Source organism: Fulvia fulva, chromosome 5 (genome assembly GCF_020509005.1).
Source record: "Fulvia fulva chromosome 5, complete sequence".
In the NCBI taxonomy this organism is placed as follows: Eukaryota; Fungi; Ascomycota; class Dothideomycetes; order Mycosphaerellales; family Mycosphaerellaceae; genus Fulvia; species Fulvia fulva.
In genome coordinates this window covers 93,643-114,138 of record NC_063016.1, presented here as the reverse complement: position 1 = coordinate 114,138, position 20,496 = coordinate 93,643, and the positions used below count along the sequence as shown (strand labels likewise).

Sequence of the window (20,496 nt, the reverse complement as noted above, 5' to 3'; positions counted from 1 at the left end):
GTGTGCCGGTGTCAAGACGCGAACTCTAAGTCAACCACATCGATGCGGAATCGCAGCCACGATGATCAGCGCTCAACGGACAAGGACTTTGTTACACAACCAAAGCCACTGACCCGCACAAGGCGGAGCAGGGAGAGCAATAAGAACGCGCAACCCCAATGCGAGGATACAACTCTTCCTTCTCTCCACGAAACTGCAATACTCATCATGCTTTCCAAATTCATGTTTGCCGGCATCTTCGCCATCTCCGCCTTTGCAGCTGTACACGACGTCCCAGCCAAACGTGAACCGGCTTACGATCCACCTACCTGCCAAGATGGCGGTCAACTCCACTGCTGCCAAGCCACTTTCTCTGGCAGTCTTGCCCCAGTCACCCTCGCAGCCGATCTCCTCTGCTACGATCTGACACCAGCAGTCGTGAACTGCATCATCAGTACGTTCCAAACATGAGTTCTGAATGTATCCTGCCGCTGACTTGTCTGTCCTACAGCCGACCCACTCACACCAACGAACCAGCCAGAGGGATGTGTCGGCGAGTATGCTTGCTGTCAAGTCAATACTCTCACACCCGTTCTTGGACTCTTCTGCTCGAAGCCTCCGGGTGATTGCACAGGAAGTGAAGGTGGTGATCCGCCGCATTGCTTGGATCTTGTTGGTGGGAGGTTTAGGCAGTGCTCGAAGGATGAGGTGGATCAGCAGAGGGCTGATCTTGGGCTTGGGCCGTTGTTGAAGCCGGTCACGGGGGTGGGGTGTTGTAAGTAGAAGAGCGGCATCTGTTTGATATTGCCTGAGTATCGAGTTGGTCTGAGAATCGAGTTGTGTATAGTGAGACTCACAGATCTGCTGAGTGAGTGGCAGGGGTTCTCGACTCGTATTCACTCCGATCTAGTGACGCACATGTGCGGCTTAAAGCACGGCACTTTGACGTCAGGCTTTCGCCTTAGCTTTTTCAGGCTTCTCACACGCGAGCATACTCTTCCAACAACATCACTCCTCCAAGACAACATCACTCTTCCGACAACATCACTCTTCCAACAACATCACTCCTCCGACAACATCACTTTTCCGACCACAGCACGCTTCCGACACGCGGGTGCATCATCGGCCTGATTTCCTATGATGAAGCCCGCGGTGGTCATCAAGTACGACAATGGTCGTGTAAGAGATGCCGACCGCTATGGCAGACGAGATAGAGAGAACGCTGAAAGCTCATCACCGACCGAGCTCACGCTGAGTTGGACTGCGATACAAGATCTCCTCACCCACCAGCGCGAGCTGGAAGCCAAACTCATAGAGACCAAAGAGCTCCTGAAGTCTGGCGATCATGATGCCGCGAGTGCGGCACTCGAGGGTACATCTGATCATACCCTACCGGTGCGCACCTTTCTCGAGGCCGTGGAAGACACCATCCCAGCGTTCAAGCGACCTTCGACTACAGCATCCACGATCAAAGCCAGCGAAGTCTTTTCTACACCTGAACTGCTGGAGATGATCCTCTTACACCTTACTACACCGCAAAAGCTTGGAGCTATGCAGGTCTGTCGCACGTGGAGAGATACTTTGAACTGCTCCATCGAGTTGCTGCGGTCACTGGGCTTGGCCACGGGCGCAGATGAGACATACTACTCGCCATTCGCCCTCACGTCCGTGGGCTATCCACTGACACAGTGGGTCCCAGGTGTAAAGTTTTACGAGCTGGACCCCGACGAATATGGCCCCGAGAGCAGCTCGAACACACCAACAAACAGTGTCCGGTTGATTCTTTACCTCGCCGATTCCTTCATCGTTGATGGTACTCGACTTCGCTCCATGCTCATCTGCAGTCCGCCGCTCACTACCATTTCTGCCGTGGTCCATTGTCAAGGGTGCAGGATCATGGCAGAAGATGACTTCCTGGAACAAGTGCAAGTCGTCTCCAGATCACCGAATGGCTACACCTTAGGAGAGCTGGTCGAGGTTACTGCTAGATTGTGTAAGGACCATGCGCAGTGTGGCTCAAGTACTGTCGAGTTCTCGGCGGAGGTCGAATTGCATCCGGAGCATCCACTTATCATCGAACGTCGTGAGAAGCAGGAGGAGGCTATACGGAGAGACAAGGAGGACGACGAGCTCATGCGGTCTATGACATCGCAAAACGGGGACGGGGACGATGAGGACCAGGAAGAGCGGGCGAGTGAGGTGGATGATGAGAGTCGAGACGAAGTTGGAGATGAGACTGGGTCCGATGAGATTGGAAACTCGGACGAAGACGGACCATAGAGATAAGCCGGAAAAGATCAAGCGCGCGAAGAGGCCTCGATGATGCTAGACCGCTAGGCAACATGGGCAAAGTGAAGTAAAGGGAGGCATGAAGTTAGCTTTGCGCTGTCAGTAATGGCTGAGGGGGTCGAGTCGTTCTATGTGGCAACACACATGGACTGCATGTCCCTTTGACGTAAGTCTCATCGATACCAGCAGCCGAGATCAGAACTCTCTGCTTGTCGTGGCTGCTGTCTGAGACATTGCCGCAGAGAATCAGTATGAAAGTATCCCCGTCAAGCAGCAAATGTGCAGTCAATTCAATGAGAGCTTACACACACGAGCAAGAACTTGAGATCACATGTCAGCGCTCCGACATGATTCTTCTCGGCTATTCTTAGGTCGCCGCGTCCAAGCAACAGTCTAGAGGGCTACTTGTAAACCGATCACATCGTCTTGCATGTCGACGGTGAACGCTGTGAGACCCAAAAGCGGACCTCGCATTCACATTGCGGATCAGCGCACGTGCCAACTCGAATTGCCTCTAGCGTTGTCGGCGTCTTTATGGTCCCTCGCCAACCGCAAACTTCTCTTTCCGCATCACACCAACGCAACCGGCAATTTTACATCCCACTCTCCGAGATCGCACTAAGTATTGCTGCAGCACAGCAACACGGGTAGTACACAGTCCTGCAGAACAGACACATCTCTTGTAAGAGAGGCCTCGAGATCCTTCGCGACTGTTCCTGGAGGTTAGTGTGACAAGAAAGCTTGCAACTCACCACCCCCCATCGTACTCACCGCTTGCTAGCACACACATACCACGATGGATCCTCGAGTATCACTCACCTTCGAGGACGGCCGCACTCGCCACAGATACGATCCTCATGCATTCACCACGACTCTCGACTGGAAAGACATTCAGCAACTCGCAGCTAGCCGACAAGGACTCGAGACAAGACTTGCCGAGATCGAGCTCCATCTTCAGACCGGCAACCATGCTGACGCGGAAGCCGCCGTGCGTAGCGCTCGCGAACAAGCAACACCACTCACCAACCTGTCGCAGGTTGTCGAAAATCTTGTGCCAGCCGAGGAACGACCGCCAACGGCGGCTTCGACCGCCAAGGCGGACGAAGTCTTCTCGACGCCTGAGCTTCTCGAGATGATATTCGTGAACCTCCACAGGCAAGACAAGCTCAATGCCATGCAAGTGCAGCGGTCTTGGCGTGACACAATGTTGGGCTCCGTGACCATGAAGAAGTCGCTCGGCCTGATATCACACGGTGGACCCTTCTACTACTCACCCTTCTCTGATCGCTTCAGCATCGGCGGGCGCAGGGATTACGACAACCTTCCCGGCCGCAACAGGCTTGATGACTACGAGCCATTCTTCGAGTGGGACGCAGACTCGGAAGCTTCCGTTGACAATTCTGTCACTCGAAATCGCGATGATCCATACGTCCTTGACCTCGAGGTCGTTTGGCACAAGCCGTCACGCGGCTCAAGCACCATAGGCGATCGCATCCGACAAATGCTGCTTTGCAGCCCACCTGTCACTACCCTCCAGGCTCATGTAACTTGCGCGAGCTGCGTGAAGGGTAATGGCCACTTCATGGAGAGAACTGATATGGGCGCGGTGCACTCATCCGGTCCATCGGGCTTCACGATCGGCGACTTAGCAGACAAGACTGCTGAGCTGATGGCAACGCACCCAAACTGTCGCACGAGATCCATCGCATACACGGCTTCTATCCCGCTCGACGAGGACGATCCGATCTTGAAGAAGCGCTTGGCCCGTCGCGGTCTTCGGCAACAGGAGAAAGGTATACGACACGAGTGGAGAGTGCAGCGCGCGGCCGCTGGTCTGTCTCATGGACAAGGTGAGTTTCGTGAGAATGGCGGCTACCGTTCGATGGGCTTTGAACGTGATTGTCACGGCCGTCTCGTACCGTTGCGCCTTCAAGAGGAGGAGCAGCCGCGGCAGACGTGTGACGAAGACCAGGAGCTGGAGGAGGATCGACTAGATGCTGAAGCGGGCCTGGAGTTTCGTGACCATGCGGACGATGGTCCAGCTCCGCAGGGGGAGTAGAGGGTCGCGGCGTCATCAGGCTGTGGATGAATGAGGGGATACCATGGTCCTGGTCAATCTTGCGCTCCTGCGAGAGCCTCACGTCGGCGGAGGTCTGAGCGAGGTATATTGCTGATTCTTGTGCTCGGGGAGGGATGCCGGGATGTACATATATGCCAGCAGGGTAGTTTCGAAGAAGTTGCGTCCCAGGAAGTGGATGGCCCGTGCGTTTCCCGGAGAAACCTCCTTCCCACTGATCGTCAACCTTTGAATCTTGTTTCAACGTCGACAATCCTCTGATCACGTTTGATGTGCACCATTTTTGCTGCTTCTGCCATCATCTCGACATCGTTGAAGAGTGCTAATCAGGTCGCTGGATGAGGGAGAGCTTCTGAACGCCACTCAGCACCTCATCACCCCTGCAATGGCGTGGAAAAGCACATTTTATCGTCGACGGGACTCTACAGATTTTCAGAGGCAACATGGACCACATACAGACCTCAAATCTTCAGGTCGCATCGCGGTGGAAGTGTCTGCAGAATCCTACTGCCACCCACGTTGCATCATCGATGAGGTGATTTGCGCCTCTTGGCCCCGACGTTCTTGGTTGCACCCACTCCAACAATCGAGCATCTCCACAGCTCTTCAGGATTGCCGCCGCACACCATAGGATATGGTCATTCTGCCGTGGAGCGCGGCTATGTCAATATATGATACGCCTGGCATGTCGGCCTGTCGCTACTTGAGTTCGCGGACGGTGCGGCGACCCTGTCCTGATGGAGCCCACCTTTCCTATCTGGACCGTCTCCCGCAGATCTACCATCACGCAATACATCCCTCGTCTCTCGTGCGCATCTATGTCGCCTTTGTGTTGTTTCTGAGGATGCGATCATGTTTATATTGGCCAGATCTCGATGGTCTGTGGGAGGGCATCCCTACCATTTCCCGTGCTTGCACACGGCAATCCACGTTGCTGCACGTTAAAAGCACGCTCAACCCAAGAACGAGGAAAGTCCTCGGTCACTTTTCCCAGCCAGCACGTGGCAGATTGACAACATGGGTAGACTGACTCTGAACAACCTCTCGACCGTGCCCTGGGACATGGGCAATGGCCCTGAACCGAACAGCAAGGCGAAGACCCACGAGCAGTCCTACGATGATAAGAAGGCGCATACTTTCGACCAAGACCTCGCTCCAACACCGCCAAGATCTGGCGACGAAGCGGACATAGCAGACGCCCATGGCATAAACGAGTCGAAGCTGCTGCGCAAACTTGATCGCCATCTGCTTCCAGGAGTATGCGTACTCTACCTGCTGTCTTTCTTGGACCGATCCAATGTCGCGAACGCACGGCTGGAAGGCCTGACCACTGATCTGGGCATGACCGGCAACCAGTACCTGACGGGTCTGACCGTCTTCTTCATTGGTTACATCATGTTTGAGGTCCTCTGGAACATCATCTTGAAGCGGATTGGGCCCAAGATCTGGTTTCCTGTCATCACTGTGGCTTTTGGCATAGTCTCGACACTTCAGGGTGTCGTCCAAAATAACGGGGGAAGCACTGGTATTGCAGGCTTCTTCGTGGTCAGATTCATGCTTGGAGTAACAGAAGGCGGCCTGTTTCCTGGCGTGGTGTTCTACCTGTCGATGTGGTACAAGCGCAGTGAGAGGCAGTTCCGTGTCGCTCTCTTTTTCGCTATGGCGTCTTTGGCCGGCGCATTTGGCGGTATTCTGGCCTACGGTATCAGCTTCATGCGCGGTGTCGGTGGATATAGCGGCTGGGTGAGTTTATTGACACCGCGATGCGAACAAGGATTGGTGCTAATATGTTTACAGCGCTGGATCTTCATCCTCGAAGGACTTCTAACACTAGTCATCGGCGTCGCAGCATACTGGTTCACCGCCGACTGGCCTCAAAAGGCCAAGTTCGTCAGCGAGAACGAGCGAGCCTTTGTCAGTGCACGCCTCGCCGCCGACAGTGATGCCACCAACGACGAGGCTTTCAGCTGGGCCAACGTCGTGGTCGCGTTGAAGGATCCGAAGGTGTGGCTGTACTGCGCTGTCTTTCACACGCTCAGTCTCCCGCTGTACACATTATCCCTGTTCTTGGTAAGCACACTCGACGAACATCGAGAGTGGCACGGCTAACATCATTTCAGCCTAGCATCATCAAAGCGCTCGGCTACGCCACTTGGGAAGCCCAGCTCCTCACAGTTCCGCCATACGCGCTCGCCTGCATACTGACTATTGCATACGCCATCGTGTCGGAGCGCGTGGGAACTCGCTCGCCCTTCATCATCGCCTCCACGACCACAGCCATTATTGGGTACTGCATGCTCCTTGGAAACACGAATCCAACAGGACGACCTGGTCTCTCCTACGCAGGAGTATTCCTCGCCGCAGCAGGAATCTACCCATCAGTCGCAATCGGTCTCAGCTGGCCTGCCATTAATGTTAGCGGTCAGACGAAACGAGCTGTTGCCAATGGATTACAGATCACGATTGGGAATTTGGGTGCTGTCATCGGCACGCAGTTGTATCGCTCGGATGATGGTCCGAGATATATCGTTGGGCACAGTGTTGCGCTGGCCTACCTAGTCTTAAATATCGTGGTTGTCGGCACTCTCTGGTGGCTGCTTGGAAGTATCAATCGCAAGCGAGATGTAGCCAAGAGTGAGACGGACTCACAGGATTCCGGAGAGTGGCGTGGTGATGATGATCCACGATGGAGATTTCGACTGTAGAGCCCGATGGGCAGCCGTTCTGTCGGTGGCATGCACTTTATACAACCTGAATCATAGAACGTTATATCATCCCAGCATACAAGACCTCCACGCTTCTCCAAGCATCTCTCACAGCTTCAATCTCTATCTGCACAAATGCACAACCTCCAAATGCCATACAAATGCACCCCAGTCTACACCCTCTCAATCAGGACTATATCTACTCATCTTCCGAATCTTCTCCCCATAAATATAAAACAAGATCGGCGCCGGAAAGAGCGCAATACACAAAAACGCCAACAAACTCATCGCCCACGGCACCCCCAAATTTATAAACATCTGCGTGCTGAACAAGGGGAAGGCGGCTCCCACCCACGATCTGAAGAACGTATTGGCAGCAATCGCAGAGTTCGCGTTGATCTTGTACACATCGATAATGTAATTCAACCCCTGCAGGAAAATCAACATGACGCCAGTCCCGATCGGTGCGGCGGCGATGATCTGGGGCCAGGGAGTGATGCTCGGGGAGCTCGTCCATCCGAACCAGAACATTCCAACAGGGAGGACGACGCCACCGATCATCATGGGGATGAGCCGTTCCTCAGGGACGACGTGGCCGACTTCTTCCATGACGCGGGCGATGCGGCGTTTGGTGATGAAGGAGATTATGAGGCAGGCGATTATTACTCCGACCAGGACGGAGAGGAAGGGGAGGGCGCCGACGCCGAGGTTCCAGCCGCGCTCGTCTTGGAAGGAGACGGGGAAGGCTTCGAAGAAGCCGTAGATGATGCCGTAGATTAGGGACATGTAGATGGTGATGAGGACGAGGATGGGTTCCATGGCGAGCATTTTGAAGGGGCGGAGGAGGTATTTCTCTACGATTTCCTTGAAGTCGACTTTTTTCTCGTCGGCTGGGGCGCGGATTGCCCAGTTTTTGGTTTCGTAGCGGAGGGATTTGGCTTTCTTTTGGAGGAGAACTGGGGCGTAGGTCTCTGGAATGACGATGAAACCTATTGTTCCAAAAAGCGCGATCAAGATGAGGGTGATCCATTGCGTCCATCGCCAGCCGAGGTAGCTCATGGTGATGAACCCGCCTAGGATGGGGCCCATGGTAGGTCCGATGAAGGTACTAGCGCCGAAGATGGACATTGCGACTCCTCGGTCGATTGGGTCGAAGAAGTCGGCGAGGGCTCCTCCGACGACTGCCAATGGTGCAGAGGCGAAGAAGCCACCGAAGAAGCGGCAGATCATGATCGTTTCCAGATTCTGGGCGACGGCTACGGGGATTTGGAAGAGGCCGAAGATGAAGTATCCGATGAAGAGAGGTGGTTTTCGTCCGTAGAGTTCACTGAAGGGACCCCACTGTTGGAAAGGAATGGTCAGCACGGATTCAAAACAAGCTGGACGCATTGGTGGCAGAGCAATGCTGCGAGCACATCGAGATGTGCCGGCCTAGCCACGATCGCCGATGCTTAAAGATGTACTCACAACAATCGGCCCAAATGCAAATCCCAGGACAAACAGACTAGTCGATAGAATAGCAACGACAGTGCCTGGTCCATACTCCATCGATATCGGCATAACCGCACTACTCAGCACCGACGATGCAAACGTACAGACGAACGTCATCAAACCCATACACACTGCAATAAGCCACTTCCTCACCGGCTTGAAGTTGTACGGATTCTGTGGATCATCGTCGCCATCCCAGTCTACCACATTTGGGTCCTTCTCTTCGTCCTCGCCCTCTCCCTCGTCTTTCTTCTTGTCCTCAGACTGCTTCTCGACGTCCTCGTTGCCGTTGGAATCGTTGCGGTTCTTCTCGCCATCGCTGGCGTCTTTCTCGCCGATTGTGCTGGAGTCTGATGCTTGGGACGCGCGTTGAGCGTTCGAAGAAGTTGGGTCTGAAGTCGAAGGGCCGTCGGCAGTGTAGGTTTGTCGACCGCTTTCTGTGCGGACGATGCCGTCGCCGTGGTGAGTCGCCATGGTCACGCTCTGGTCCAGAGACCTGCTCTCAGGTGATGGAAATGATGCAGGCCGTCCTTTTGGCAGATAGAAGAGTAAGAGATAGACCTACCTCTCGGGACAGAGCATGGCTATAAACAATAGTCAAACGGCAAGAGGCCGTGACGACATTTGTTGAAGCATTGTAGTTCGATGGAGCTAGATCACATAGAGGTAGCGACATCAGTGTGCTACCAATGGCAACACGGCATGTAGATGTTCTGCGCGTAGCTTGAACCGTATCTTGCATGCATATGCCGTGTCTTGCGGCTCTGCTCATGCTGATGGCATTGCCTTCGAATGGTACTGCTTCGCTACGAAGGCGTGGAAGGGTATCGTTTGATCGCTACGGGCAAAATCCGATGGTCTCGATGCTTGTGTTGTGGTGGGAGTCGACTTCAATGGCGCGGCCATGTTGATCAATCTGACTAGTCGAGACGGATCGAACAAAGGGTGTTCATGACGTAGAGACACCAGAGTTTGGAAGGCCCGCGGCACATCGAAGCTTGTTTGATGAGCTTGAGGACGACTTCCTTGTGAAGATGCGACAACAACTCGGCTACCGTGAAGCGCTTCACATGCGTTCAGTGCACGACAACATCGTGATGGATGGCACGCGACGACATGAAGCATTGGACATTGAAAGATGTTGGTGATGTGAATCTTGGTCACACATTATTAAGTGAGAAGCGCCCCGACCTCGCGCTCTCCGTGAGCCCCTCCACTCGACACTGATGGTCGATGGGCCCTCCGATACTATCTACTCTATCATTACAGTCTGTACCCCGATATCCACCAACTCCATCGCTCAGAACGCTGCAGAAAAACAAGAACGCAGGACATAAAGCAATGCAATACAGAACGCAGCACAACAAAGCAGAACGCAGCACGCAAAGCAAAAAGCAAAAACACTCTCAATCTGTCTCATCCTCCACCATCATCACCCTCATCCTCTTCGTCGTCGTCGGTGGTGCTGGGGGCCCACCACTCTTATCTTGGCTCTCGACTTCGATATGCCGATCCCAGTCATTGTCGTTGTTGTTGTCGTTGTCGTTGTCGTTGTCGTTGTCGTTGTCGTTGTCGTTGTCATTGTCGTTGTCGTTTTTGTCGTCGTCGTCCAGTGCTCACAAGTCGTCATAATCCTCATCGCCCTCCTGGATGGCAATGTCCATGCGGCTCTTGGCAAGTGCGCGCAATGGTTTTCCGATGGCCTTGACCATAGTCTTGTGGTGACTATACTTGGCATCCGTATCAGCTTTGCCATGGGTTCTGCAAAAGGACTGATATTTCGATTCGTATTTGGCGCGCTCCCGATCATGCTTTCTGAAGTCGTATTGCATGTCGTTGCGGAGTTCGTCGGCTTTGACCTGGAGGTACTCCTTGGCGGTGAAGAGGCCTCCGCCATTAACGGGGAAATGGATGGGGCAGTTCTGTTCTCCGTCGGCCTTGGTGCAGGCTGGGCTGATGTTGTCTTCGAAGGGTTCGAAGGTGCTCGTGCGAGGTGTGCCGAGACCCTGCGTTGCACCGTCGTCGTCGCTGAAGTCGAGGTGGCTGGTCTGCTTGCGGCGTTGGAGGGCGTGGATGAGGCTCATTGGCTTCTCGACGTCTGGTGTTGGTGCGGGAGAGGCCGGGATGACATCGCTAGCCTGAGTGTCGCGCTGTAGTCTCAGGCCAGGCAGCATAGGGGTGCTCTCTGGTTGTGTGGTCAGAGTGCTCCTCATAGCAGAGACCTCAGGCGTGATGGCTGCCATTGTCTGCTTGCTTGATATGGCGTTGACTTGGTGACTGTTGGGTGGTTAGGCTTGACGTACTGCAAGGGGCGGTGAGGGGTACTTACGATTTGAGGTGTCTGAGTGCTTGAGAGCGGGTTCTTGGTTGGTGTAGTGTTGAAGTGTTGATTGGAAATGGTTCTTGAAGTGCCAAGTCAAACAACAGGAGGTTCGCAAATTGTGGTATGTGTGGAGTGTAGAGAAGAGAAAGGATACGAAGAAAGAATGATCTTCTAATACGATCGCGCCCACTGCGCTTGAGGACACAGCCATTGCTGACCAGAGGCATAGCAGCTACTAATCACCCGTGAGAAGAGACTCGAAATAAACAACTCTCCTACCACTGCTAAGATATGTGAGGACCATGAGAAAGTCAAATCCCTTCAGTCTGTCAACGCAGGGAAAATAGCATGAGCGTGTAGCCCGAATTTTTCTCTGCAGAACCATGCATTCTTGTCGCAGATAGCGTGGTGTAGCGTCTTGTCTTTGTCGTTGAAGGCATCTTCATCCATCAGCTCGATGCGAGTGCGGCGGCGGTGCGAGTCCGTTACCCATTGCGTCGGATTCCGTTGAAACATTGGGAGCAGTAGAAGCTTCAGATATCAGAAAGCTTTGGCAATTAGTAGTAAGAATATGGTAAGGTACGTACGGTGCGAGTCATCCTTAGCGACCCGCAGTAGGAATAAGGTAGGGTACGCACGGTGCGAGCTTGGCAGGAGTGTATGTGAACGTCGTTTTCGAGTGTGCGCATGCTTGGCGAGCATTTGGTGAGAGCCATGGAGCGGATCGGCTTGGGCGATATACGGCGAGATGCCTCGGATCTGGCGCCCCGAGGGCTTTCAACAAAAGAGTTAGCCGCTCCGTTTCAGAAGGCGGCAATGATTATAACCTATGCGAAATGCTCCGGGCACCGTCAGCCTAAGCAGTGTTGTAGAGTGAGGCGCGTCGTGCATTGCTTCCGCCTCTGCGTTGATAGCGATCGCTACGCTGCCAGAGCACTGTCGCGGCTAACAAGAGAAGCTACTCTGTAGTTGTGCAAGCGGCCATCCTCCTGTCAGTGGCCCTCGTTCGAGCGTCATGGATAAGATCTCTTGATTTTGGTCAAAGAAAACGTGCCCATTCGCTACGACACTGCCTGTTTGGAGGAAGGCGAAGATGTCTATGGGTAGTTCGTACTGATAGTTCCGAGCCTTCTGTGTTACAAGTTGCGAGCTGCTGGCGGTCCCCCACAGGCGCAGCGCTGCGATCCTTGCCGTCCGTATGTGAAGCTGGGGAATAGAGTTCATGACCAGCTCACGTGCTTCAACGTCCCGATCGTGGCGGCCTGAGGCATATTGACGGCCATCCCCTGGTGGGCGGAATGGGAAGTCCTGGCCGTGAAGCGGGTTACATCTCGTCGTTCCTGCCGGCTTCTTCGTCGACCAGGAGCGCTCTGGAGTGCGTGGGTCATGAGTTTTTCTACAAAAAGTGACCCGCGAGGTCATCGGCAGCAGCCAAACCCGTCAGGTGACCGTCCGTGATTGCTGTATCGAAGGCCCTACTGCTTGATGATGATTCGTGACGAGAAGGTTGATGAAGACGACATGTAGTCAAGCCTGAGCAGGGGCTCCCAAGTCCCTGCATATCAACGACAGGGGTCCCACGTTGCGTCATTTCCGTGCTGAGATTCTTCGGAAGATCAAAATCAATCTCATGCGATATCTCTTACACCTTCTTCGTCACCTTCCTTGCCAGCGCCTTTAATGCCCGTGTCGAAAGAGCCTCCCTCATCGGCCTCTGCGACATCTCCAAAGAGCCGAACCCCCCTGACCCTAATCCTCGGCGCCATCTTGGTCCTTATAGTCTCCGTCACAATGGCACGCACCAAGACTTCGATAACTGCAGACAACAACCAAACGCCCATAACCCTGCCTGTCTCCTCCCTACCCGCGCCTTCAACCTTCAACGACTCGAAGCCTCTACCAAAAATGATCGTCTTCGACCTCGACTACACGCTATGGCCATTTTGGGTCGACACGCACATTTCCGGTCCGCTTAAGGCCACGAAGGATGGCCTAACAGTGAAAGACCGCTACGGCGAATCATGCGGGTTCTACAACGACGTCGCCTCAATCCTCTACCACATCAAAGCAAAGGGCATAGTCTTAGGAGCCGCGTCACGGACATGCGCGCCGGATTTGGCGAGGGAGATGTTGAGCATGCTGCGGACACCAAAGGAGGAGCAGGACGAGGGCAGCAAGGCGAGGACGGCGATCAGTCTGTTTGATCATTTGGAGATATATCCGGGGGATAAGAGGACGCATTTTGGAAAGTTGCAGAAGAAGAGTGGACTGGAGTATGAAGAGATGTTGTTCTTTGATGATGAGAGTCGGAACAAGAATGTTGAAGAGTTGGGGGTGGTGATGCAGTTGGTGAGGGATGGGGTGACGAGGGCGGAGATTGATCGAGGAGTTGAGGCATGGAGGAAGAGGAATGGGAGAGTGGAGAAATGAAGAAGCAATATGTCTGTCCGTTGACAACACCGGATACATACAGCTCACAGCTTCGACTCTACTGCTTCACCTATCTCACATACGATGGTGGGCCATACATCAGCCCGCGCTGCACCCTCCATCTTGTTGCGGCCGAGGAACCTAACGGTACTCCACGAGACAGACCGTATGGAATTGGTCTCCGAGCCTCTTCACCATGCCTCGTAAGGTGCCCTGGCCCATTGCGCACGGAGCTCGGGAAGCAGGGCTCTCCTTCTATGTCAAAGCAAATTAATTTGCTCTCCCAGAGGTCGCTCAAATGGAGATACTTCAGGCCTTTCTGAGCCACTACCACCCGAAAGACTGGCGCGAAAGTCCCCGACGGCAGATGGATATCTTGCAGCGTGATCTTCTCAAGCGATACTCGTGCTAGAAACAAGACGAGGGTCGCTTCGTGGGTGAAGATGCCCCGCAGCGTGATCTCTCGTAGGCCTGGGAAGTCGACTGAATCTGCTACGCGAGGAAGAGGTGTTGCTCTTCGACTTGCGCCTCAGAGAGGTCCATCAGTTTCTGGAGCTTATACCATCGAAGATCCAGGCTTATCAAGTGCGGGCATTGTTGCAGTAGTCGAATCACATTGTCGGCGTGCATTTTGCCTATCGCGGCTGTCTCGTCATATGCCAAGCCCTCATCATCACCATCCGGCGTCTCAAGATGGGAGATAGTCAATGAGAGATGGCGCAGATTTGCCAAAGACGTCGCCGGAATCCATTCGCTTACGACTCCAATCTGGTCAATGGGCACGCTGCAGCGGGGCATGTCGCCATATACGTCAAGTTGCTCAATTGGCAGGCCACTAAACCGTAGAGCCTTCACAGTACTCAGCAGCGTCGAAGTCGCTGCTGCCCATACTGTCTACCAGCTCTGGACTTTCTCCACCGGAAGTCGATCACCCTGGAAAGTCCTGCCCTCAATAGCCAGCGTCAAAGACGCAAGTAACCGAGCCTGTCAATAACACCGAACATTCGAAAAGACCATGCCAAGAAAAATCTGCAATCTCCTCCTCTTCCTCTTCCTCTGCCCTCAATACATCATCAATATCAAGACCAGTCCCACCGCCCTCATCTACTGGCACCTGTATAACCCTCGTAACCGTCAAGCCCTGCAGTAAACTCCCCATCCACCCAGGCCCCGTCACCGTCACCGTGACCAGCTCTCCGAGATCGTTGTCGACGTGGTGTACATGGATCCGGACATTCTTCGACAGGGAGGAAGGCTTGATACAGTTACATTGGGAAATTTTCGCGGCGATGGTGGTGCAGGTCTGGCGTAGGTCGTTGATGTCGGGTAGGTTTAGGAGAGTTGTGATGGGTTCGAGGAGGTCGAGGGGTGTGGTGTCTAATGTACATGTAGGCTGTGGGAAGGAAGGCATTGGGGAGGGATTGGAGTGCGAGTTTCGTTGAGGTGGCGGTAGTGAGTAGTGAGTAGTGGATGGAAGCTGCGACTTGTGTAGTTGGCAAGAAGGGTTTCACCTCCAGCTAAAGATTACAACGACAGCCACTCTGGTGTGGGGTCAATTGTTGATTCTCTGGCAAATTCATGCAGGGTCCGAAAAGTCTTTTCATTTGCTTCTGCCTACTAGAGATGCCCCTAGTCCTGCCTGAGAATGCCGAGGGAATCAACAAGATAGAAAGAAAACACCACCATGCTCACTGCTTTCTCCACTCGCAAACACGCGCAAGCCGTCCGGTGACTTCAACGTTCCTCCGATCGACGACTTTCGGGATAGTAGCGGCGGGGTCTTTGGGCCATGGGAAGGCAGTTGTCGCAGTGATATCGCTCATCACCAGAGGCCAGTTTTGGGTAGCTGACGTCCTGGTGCTGGATACGCATATGCTACTTTTGCATCATAAGTTGGACGAATTCGTTGTCTGTCGATAATTAGTGGTTGTCCCGTCACGGAATCCGTAGATCATCACACTCACAGTCAATCCTTCCATCACCATCCTGATCAGCCTCCCGAATCATCTCATCCACCTCGTCATCGGTCAACTTCTCGCCAATGCTGGTCATGACATGTCTCAGCTCAGCAGCGGAGATGAAGCCGTTGTTGTCGCGATCGAAGACCTTGAAGGCCTCACGGATCTCCTCCTCAGAGTCCGTGTCCTTCATCTTGCGGGCCATCATGGTGAGGAACTCGGGGAAATCGATGGTGCCGTTGTTGTCGGCGTCGACCTCGTTGATCATGTCCTGGAGCTCGCTTTCGCTGGGGTTCTGGCCGAGGGAGCGCATGACGGTGCCGAGCTCTTTGGTGGTGATTTGGCCTGGGTTTATGTTAGCTGTGGGATTCGCGTGTTCGTGGTTGTGATCGCCGTACCATCGCCGTCCTTGTCCTGTGGGCGATTGCGTCAGCTGAATTGCAGGAGTGACGGATGTGGGCTGGCGCAACTTACGAAGAGGGAGAAGGCCTCCTTGAACTCGGAGACTTGCTCCTCGGTCAGTGAGTCCGCCTGTCGGGAGATAGTGGTCAGCGGGGTGGTCTCGTATGGTATATCGATGCGCAATGCCGCTGTTTCTGAAATGTGTTTGGGCACACTCAGACAGGCGGGGTATGCGCGGACGCTCGTACCATAGTGGTGATATGTGTGAGTAGGCTGGTCTGTGTGGTGGTGTGGGATACGGCGTCGCAGCTGTGTGCGAAGAATGGGTGTGGTGGGAATTGGTCGTTCGCGGGTGTCCCGTAGGCAGTGATAAGTTGTTGTCGAGCTTTGCAGGCTACGTTTCTTGGGAGAGGGCCAGCGAGCTGAAGAAGTGGGAGGCGGAGGGCGAAAGCCAACGAGCAGGTTCAAGGGTCCAGTCGGCATTCGCTTGGTGAAGCTTGACAGCAGCGCTTTCTCCGCCGACGGATCATACGTCGCTGCCATCACCCGACTGCATAGTACACATCGAATTCGCTACTTGCCGGAATCGCGGAATTGCTTGTGCCGAGCCATCAATCGCAGCAGCGAGCAAGCAGGAAACACCACCCGTATCACATGCTCGCCCGACCGTCAGCAATCGCGTGCCGACAATAGCTGCCTGACATCGGCCTGAGCACAGCTATGAGGTGAAAGCGCAGCATCGCATCACCGTAAGATGTGCGCGCCCTCTCGCTCAGAGCGAGAAACATGTCAACAACCGTGAGCTTGGGTGCATGGCGGGACCGCACGAATCTGTAAGGCACTTTCGCGCAAAAGTACCCACACAGCCACCACCGAGCTGACAGCATGCCGTAGCTTCATATCATATCGACAGTCGTACACACATCACCCAGCGAAGAGAGCGCGCTTCACGGGACCCAGCCATGGCCGCTTCACCGATGAGCCGACCGATAGCGAGCGCGCTGGTCTCATGTCGAATGCGGAAGGTGATGGAGACGCGGTGATAGAGATGGATATTCTGCCGCCGCGATGGCTGGATATCCAGGATGAGATCAGTCAGGTGCTGGGAGATATCGCAGGCAAGATGAGGAGGCTGGATCAGATGCACGCGAAGCATGTCCTACCAGGATTCGATGACGAGAGCGTGAAGGCAAAGGAGGAACGGGAGATCGAGGGCTTGACGCAGGACATCACGAGGGACTTCACAACGTGCCAGAAAGCTATAAGGCGCATCGATCGACTGGTACAAGAGCAGCAACACCAGAATCGCGGAGGCGTATCGAATGCGGACGCGACAATGGCCAAGAACCTCAAGATGAGCTTGGCATCGCGAATAGGAGATGTCAGCACGTCATTCAGGAAGAAGCAGTCTGCGTACATGAAGAAGCTGCGGCAACTGGGAGGAATGGGTACTAGCAGTCCCTTCGATCGATCGGGCACGCCCATGGCCCAGAACCCGTACAACGACCCGGCGATGATGGACTCCGAGGCGGATCGATCGTCGGCGCAGTCGACGCTGTTACAGACAGCCCAAGTCCGGAAACGAACAGGCGTACAAGACGCAGCGATCGAGCAACGAGAGCGAGAGATCGAGAAGATTGCACAGGGCATTATTGACTTGTCAAACTTGTTCCAAGAGATTCAGACTATGGTCATCGACCAAGGCACCGTGCTGGACCGGATCGACTACAACGTGGACCGAACAGCCGAACACGTGAAAGAGGCAGACAAAGAGCTCAAGGTCGCGACAGGATACCAGAAACGAAGCACGAAGCGCAAGATTATCCTGCTGCTGGTGCTGATCGTGGTGGGCATGTTCATCTTGCTACTGGTGAAGCCGAGGAGTCAGAGCGGTGGGCAGCCAGCGCCGGCACCACCTCCGCCTGTTGAGCCGCCGGTACCGAACGATCCAGGCGCAGGACTGCCGCCGAGGTTGTCACAGGGAGAAAACGTACCAGACGCAGCAGGTCTGTTTGGAAATGAAGAGAGACATCTCGAGTGGAAGCAGCGCAGACGACGACCGAGTTCATCCAGGTGAGAATGTTGCTGCGTTCAGGTTGATATAGATCATAGTTGTTAGATACCCATTATTCTACTGAACTCCTTTCGCAGTCCGTCCAGGACAGAACCAGAAGCGATGCATAACTTACAAAGTGACAAGACTCATGGCCACCGGCGCTGCGAGATGACTCGGATCAGTCGCGCTATCTGGGGTTGGGGGCCATATCCTCTTCCTCATCGGCGGACTCGAAGCGCCGCTGCATTTCGCGATGTCGATTGTGGCATTGGCAAGATCGGTCGCACAGGAAGAACGGAGGTCACTACATGGATCATATGGCTGCCTGATTGTTCGGGCGATCGCTTGTTTATTCCAAGCGTAGCAGCCTGTGGGAGTGTGTTCATTGTTGGGCAGCCCGAGTCGGGTGAAGGAAGTGCGCATACAGTATCACTGGAAGCTGACTTTGCACAGGCTGTCAAAAGAGAACATAGTTTGTCTGGCATGTGCATAGCGGCACCAGCGGCTAATAGTAAAGTGCAGCTAAAATTGAAGAAGTCTAGGCCGTCAGCATGAGTGCTGGAATTGGAGTTCTTGAGGAGCAAAATCCTAAGATCACATGTCAGCGTCCTGACATGGTTCGCTTTGCATAGGGGAAAGTAACACTCTCTGAGCTTCCTTTCATTACCCAAACGACTTGAATCCGCAGTATTATACACACCCCAGCTCGACGTTGCAACATTGTGGGCCAGAACTTCCACACAAAGGACGACAGAGCCAGAGGGACCCCCCGGGGCAACGAGGTGACCGACATGTCTAGAATTTGTCGGGGTTCGAAGGAATAACCTTGAATCCGGCCAAAGACTCAAACACACCACGCTGCATGAGCCTCGAGTGGCAGGGCGAATTTGATGGCTTTTGAAGGCACGTCGCGGGTTCATGACTGGGAAGTTCGGAATTCACCCGTGGAATTTTTCTCAGCAGCACGATAGCTCGCGTGGGTGCTCAAGATGCCTCGCAGAAAGCGCAATTCCCAAGCCATCGACCCAGAGTCGCCCTCCCATGCGGAGGGATCTGTCGCGCGGGTTGCCTCACCGGACGCCGCACCACTACCAGATCGACCCCGAAAGCGCAACAAGACTTCGGGAAATGCCCCATCACGTGCTACCAGATCTCGACATGTGCAAGAGCTTCCCGCCCCTGAGGATCTTGCAGGACAGGGCGAGGATTGGACTTTCCTGAAGGATATCAAGGAGGCTAGATACGAGGCGAAGCCACCAAGCGAAGAAGCTCTCGACGGGAGCCAAGGCGAGGTAGGTCGAGTCAAATGACACGCGATCGCCACGCTTGGACTAATGGTACATAGCCCTCCGAACTCTTGTCGCATTCCCAGATGGCTCGTATTGGCGATGCTAGGACCTGGTATGGCGGGAAATGGTATATCGGCGGCAAGGAGCATACCAAAGCCGTGAAGGTGCAGAACATCCGCGATGCTTTCAAAATGCCCGCCAGAGAATGTGGTTGATCCTTGAGCATGTCGACGTCGAGTCCACCGCTGATGATGGGTAGCACCTCCTCGATCGCGAGTTGCATCTCAGGGATGCCGAGTCTCGGGTCCGCTTACCAGAGGATCAATGGAATTTGCGTTTCCTGAGATATTTGGCCAAGTCCGCTGCCCTCTGTAGCTCGGAACGCGAGCTTAACCGGTTGCTGTGGTCTGAGGTGTACCAACGGGATATGGCGGAGGTGGCAGAGTCGGAGTCGGACATAGAGCCACGAGTTGGTCTTAGGACATGGGAGCGGAGGAATGCTCTACAACGGCTCAACTCGCATGATATAACGTTGGCCAACTTAATGCATTGGTGACAGACATCTGCCTCCTGGCAATGCTAGAGTGTGATTTCACTCGGGGCGGCGTGTCTGTCCGTCAAGCAGAGTGTAATCACCTGCCATATTTGCGTCGTCTCAATAACATCGCGTCCAGCCGCTAGCAGAGCTCTCAGTAGTGCCGTGATCGATTGCCATGAGCTTGGACATGCCCGATGCTGACGCTCCTGCAGTCTGATTTGTTGGAGTCGTGCGCAAAAGCAGGGGATCTTGATATTGTTGGGAAGAGGACTGGCGAAGTCCAGGTGAATCTCTAGGCTACTGTGTGCTCCCCACGTTTTGCAGTTTCCTTTCTCACACCTTTCTTACTTTGCACAGGTTCTCAGGGCTGGTAGCAAAAGAATGTTTAGTCTACTCAAGCATCTCTCCCACGCGCGCTTCGCAGTGCTTCGACCTTCGATTGCAAGTGTGTTGGCGCATGTTCCCGCTATGTGCTGACCTTGTTGATGTATGTATCGTAGTGCATGGCGATAGAATACTGTCTCATGGCCTGCTTCGGCGGTATCTCGGTTCATGTGACTACAACTTTCCTGAAGTGAATGCCATTTGACCGTATCAAGCATGTCTGTAAAGATACGTGCATCTCCCACAGGAACTAGCTGCATGAAAAGTCTCGTTCTTCACCCTACACCCATGCTCACCGCCTCACCCTATCCCTCGGAGCATTCGACAAGACCCCACCCGTCAAAACCCTCGCCGCAAACTTATTCCTCAGCTACGAAGCCACAGCATCCTGCACCGTATCCACCGCCAATTCAAAATCCAGCACCATATACCCACTCCCACAATCCCCATCCAGCCCTCCCATCTCCAGCTCCCCCAACTCCCCATCCTTCGGCATAGATCGATACACCTCCAGCGCCCTCGCCACATTCATCCGCCCGTGCCGCACCGCCATCGACAACACACCGGGAACAAGA

The 20,496-nt window shown here is 54.1% G+C and overlaps 10 protein-coding genes across 10 annotated transcripts; 7 read left to right on the top strand and 3 right to left on the bottom strand.

The window, feature by feature from the left end:
- Positions 1-207: 207 nt before the first annotated feature.
- CLAFUR5_05411 (Ecp14-2) lies at positions 208-762 on the top strand (the record flags this gene model as incomplete). Its single annotated transcript, XM_047904559.1, has 2 exons — positions 208-433; positions 491-762. The coding sequence occupies 2 exons, from the start codon at positions 208-210 to the stop codon at positions 760-762; spliced, it is 498 nt and encodes a 165-aa protein (XP_047762119.1).
- Positions 763-1,116: 354 nt separating this feature from the next.
- CLAFUR5_05410 (uncharacterized protein) lies at positions 1,117-2,259 on the top strand (the record flags this gene model as incomplete). The annotated part of the gene is made up of 1 exon (XM_047904558.1): positions 1,117-2,259. The coding sequence occupies one exon, from the start codon at positions 1,117-1,119 to the stop codon at positions 2,257-2,259; it is 1,143 nt and encodes a 380-aa protein (XP_047762118.1).
- An 805-nt stretch (positions 2,260-3,064) lies between these two features.
- CLAFUR5_05409 (uncharacterized protein) lies at positions 3,065-4,327 on the top strand (the record flags this gene model as incomplete). The annotated part of the gene is made up of 1 exon (XM_047904557.1): positions 3,065-4,327. One exon carries the CDS (start codon positions 3,065-3,067, stop codon positions 4,325-4,327), a length of 1,263 nt encoding a protein of 420 aa, XP_047762695.1.
- Positions 4,328-5,362: 1,035 nt separating this feature from the next.
- On the top strand, positions 5,363-7,050 carry CLAFUR5_05408 (uncharacterized protein; the record flags this gene model as incomplete). The annotated part of the gene is made up of 3 exons (XM_047904556.1): positions 5,363-6,088; positions 6,143-6,415; positions 6,466-7,050. The coding sequence occupies 3 exons, from the start codon at positions 5,363-5,365 to the stop codon at positions 7,048-7,050; spliced, it is 1,584 nt and encodes a 527-aa protein (XP_047762696.1).
- Positions 7,051-7,233: 183 nt separating this feature from the next.
- CLAFUR5_05407 (Citrinin biosynthesis cluster MFS transporter mrr1) lies at positions 7,234-9,015 on the bottom strand (the record flags this gene model as incomplete). Its single annotated transcript, XM_047904555.1, has 2 exons — positions 7,234-8,391; positions 8,518-9,015. 2 exons carry the CDS (start codon positions 9,013-9,015, stop codon positions 7,234-7,236), a joined length of 1,656 nt encoding a protein of 551 aa, XP_047762703.1.
- Positions 9,016-10,347: 1,332 nt separating this feature from the next.
- CLAFUR5_05406 (uncharacterized protein) lies at positions 10,348-11,091 on the bottom strand (the record flags this gene model as incomplete). The annotated part of the gene is made up of 3 exons (XM_047904554.1): positions 10,348-10,356; positions 10,401-10,818; positions 10,871-11,091. 3 exons carry the CDS (start codon positions 11,089-11,091, stop codon positions 10,348-10,350), a joined length of 648 nt encoding a protein of 215 aa, XP_047762704.1.
- A 1,564-nt stretch (positions 11,092-12,655) lies between these two features.
- On the top strand, positions 12,656-13,294 carry CLAFUR5_05405 (Putative magnesium-dependent phosphatase; the record flags this gene model as incomplete). The annotated part of the gene is made up of 1 exon (XM_047904553.1): positions 12,656-13,294. One exon carries the CDS (start codon positions 12,656-12,658, stop codon positions 13,292-13,294), a length of 639 nt encoding a protein of 212 aa, XP_047762702.1.
- A 1,875-nt stretch (positions 13,295-15,169) lies between these two features.
- CLAFUR5_05404 (calmodulin) lies at positions 15,170-15,905 on the bottom strand (the record flags this gene model as incomplete). The annotated part of the gene is made up of 5 exons (XM_047904552.1): positions 15,170-15,204; positions 15,259-15,597; positions 15,651-15,666; positions 15,727-15,783; positions 15,903-15,905. 5 exons carry the CDS (start codon positions 15,903-15,905, stop codon positions 15,170-15,172), a joined length of 450 nt encoding a protein of 149 aa, XP_047762386.1.
- Positions 15,906-16,440: 535 nt separating this feature from the next.
- CLAFUR5_05403 (t-SNARE affecting a late Golgi compartment protein 2) lies at positions 16,441-17,731 on the top strand (the record flags this gene model as incomplete). Its single annotated transcript, XM_047904551.1, has 2 exons — positions 16,441-16,487; positions 16,549-17,731. The coding sequence occupies 2 exons, from the start codon at positions 16,441-16,443 to the stop codon at positions 17,729-17,731; spliced, it is 1,230 nt and encodes a 409-aa protein (XP_047762700.1).
- Positions 17,732-18,699: 968 nt separating this feature from the next.
- Positions 18,700-19,214, top strand: CLAFUR5_05402 (uncharacterized protein; the record flags this gene model as incomplete). Its single annotated transcript, XM_047904550.1, has 2 exons — positions 18,700-19,002; positions 19,056-19,214. The coding sequence occupies 2 exons, from the start codon at positions 18,700-18,702 to the stop codon at positions 19,212-19,214; spliced, it is 462 nt and encodes a 153-aa protein (XP_047762701.1).
- Between the last annotated feature and the right edge of the window lie 1,282 nt (positions 19,215-20,496).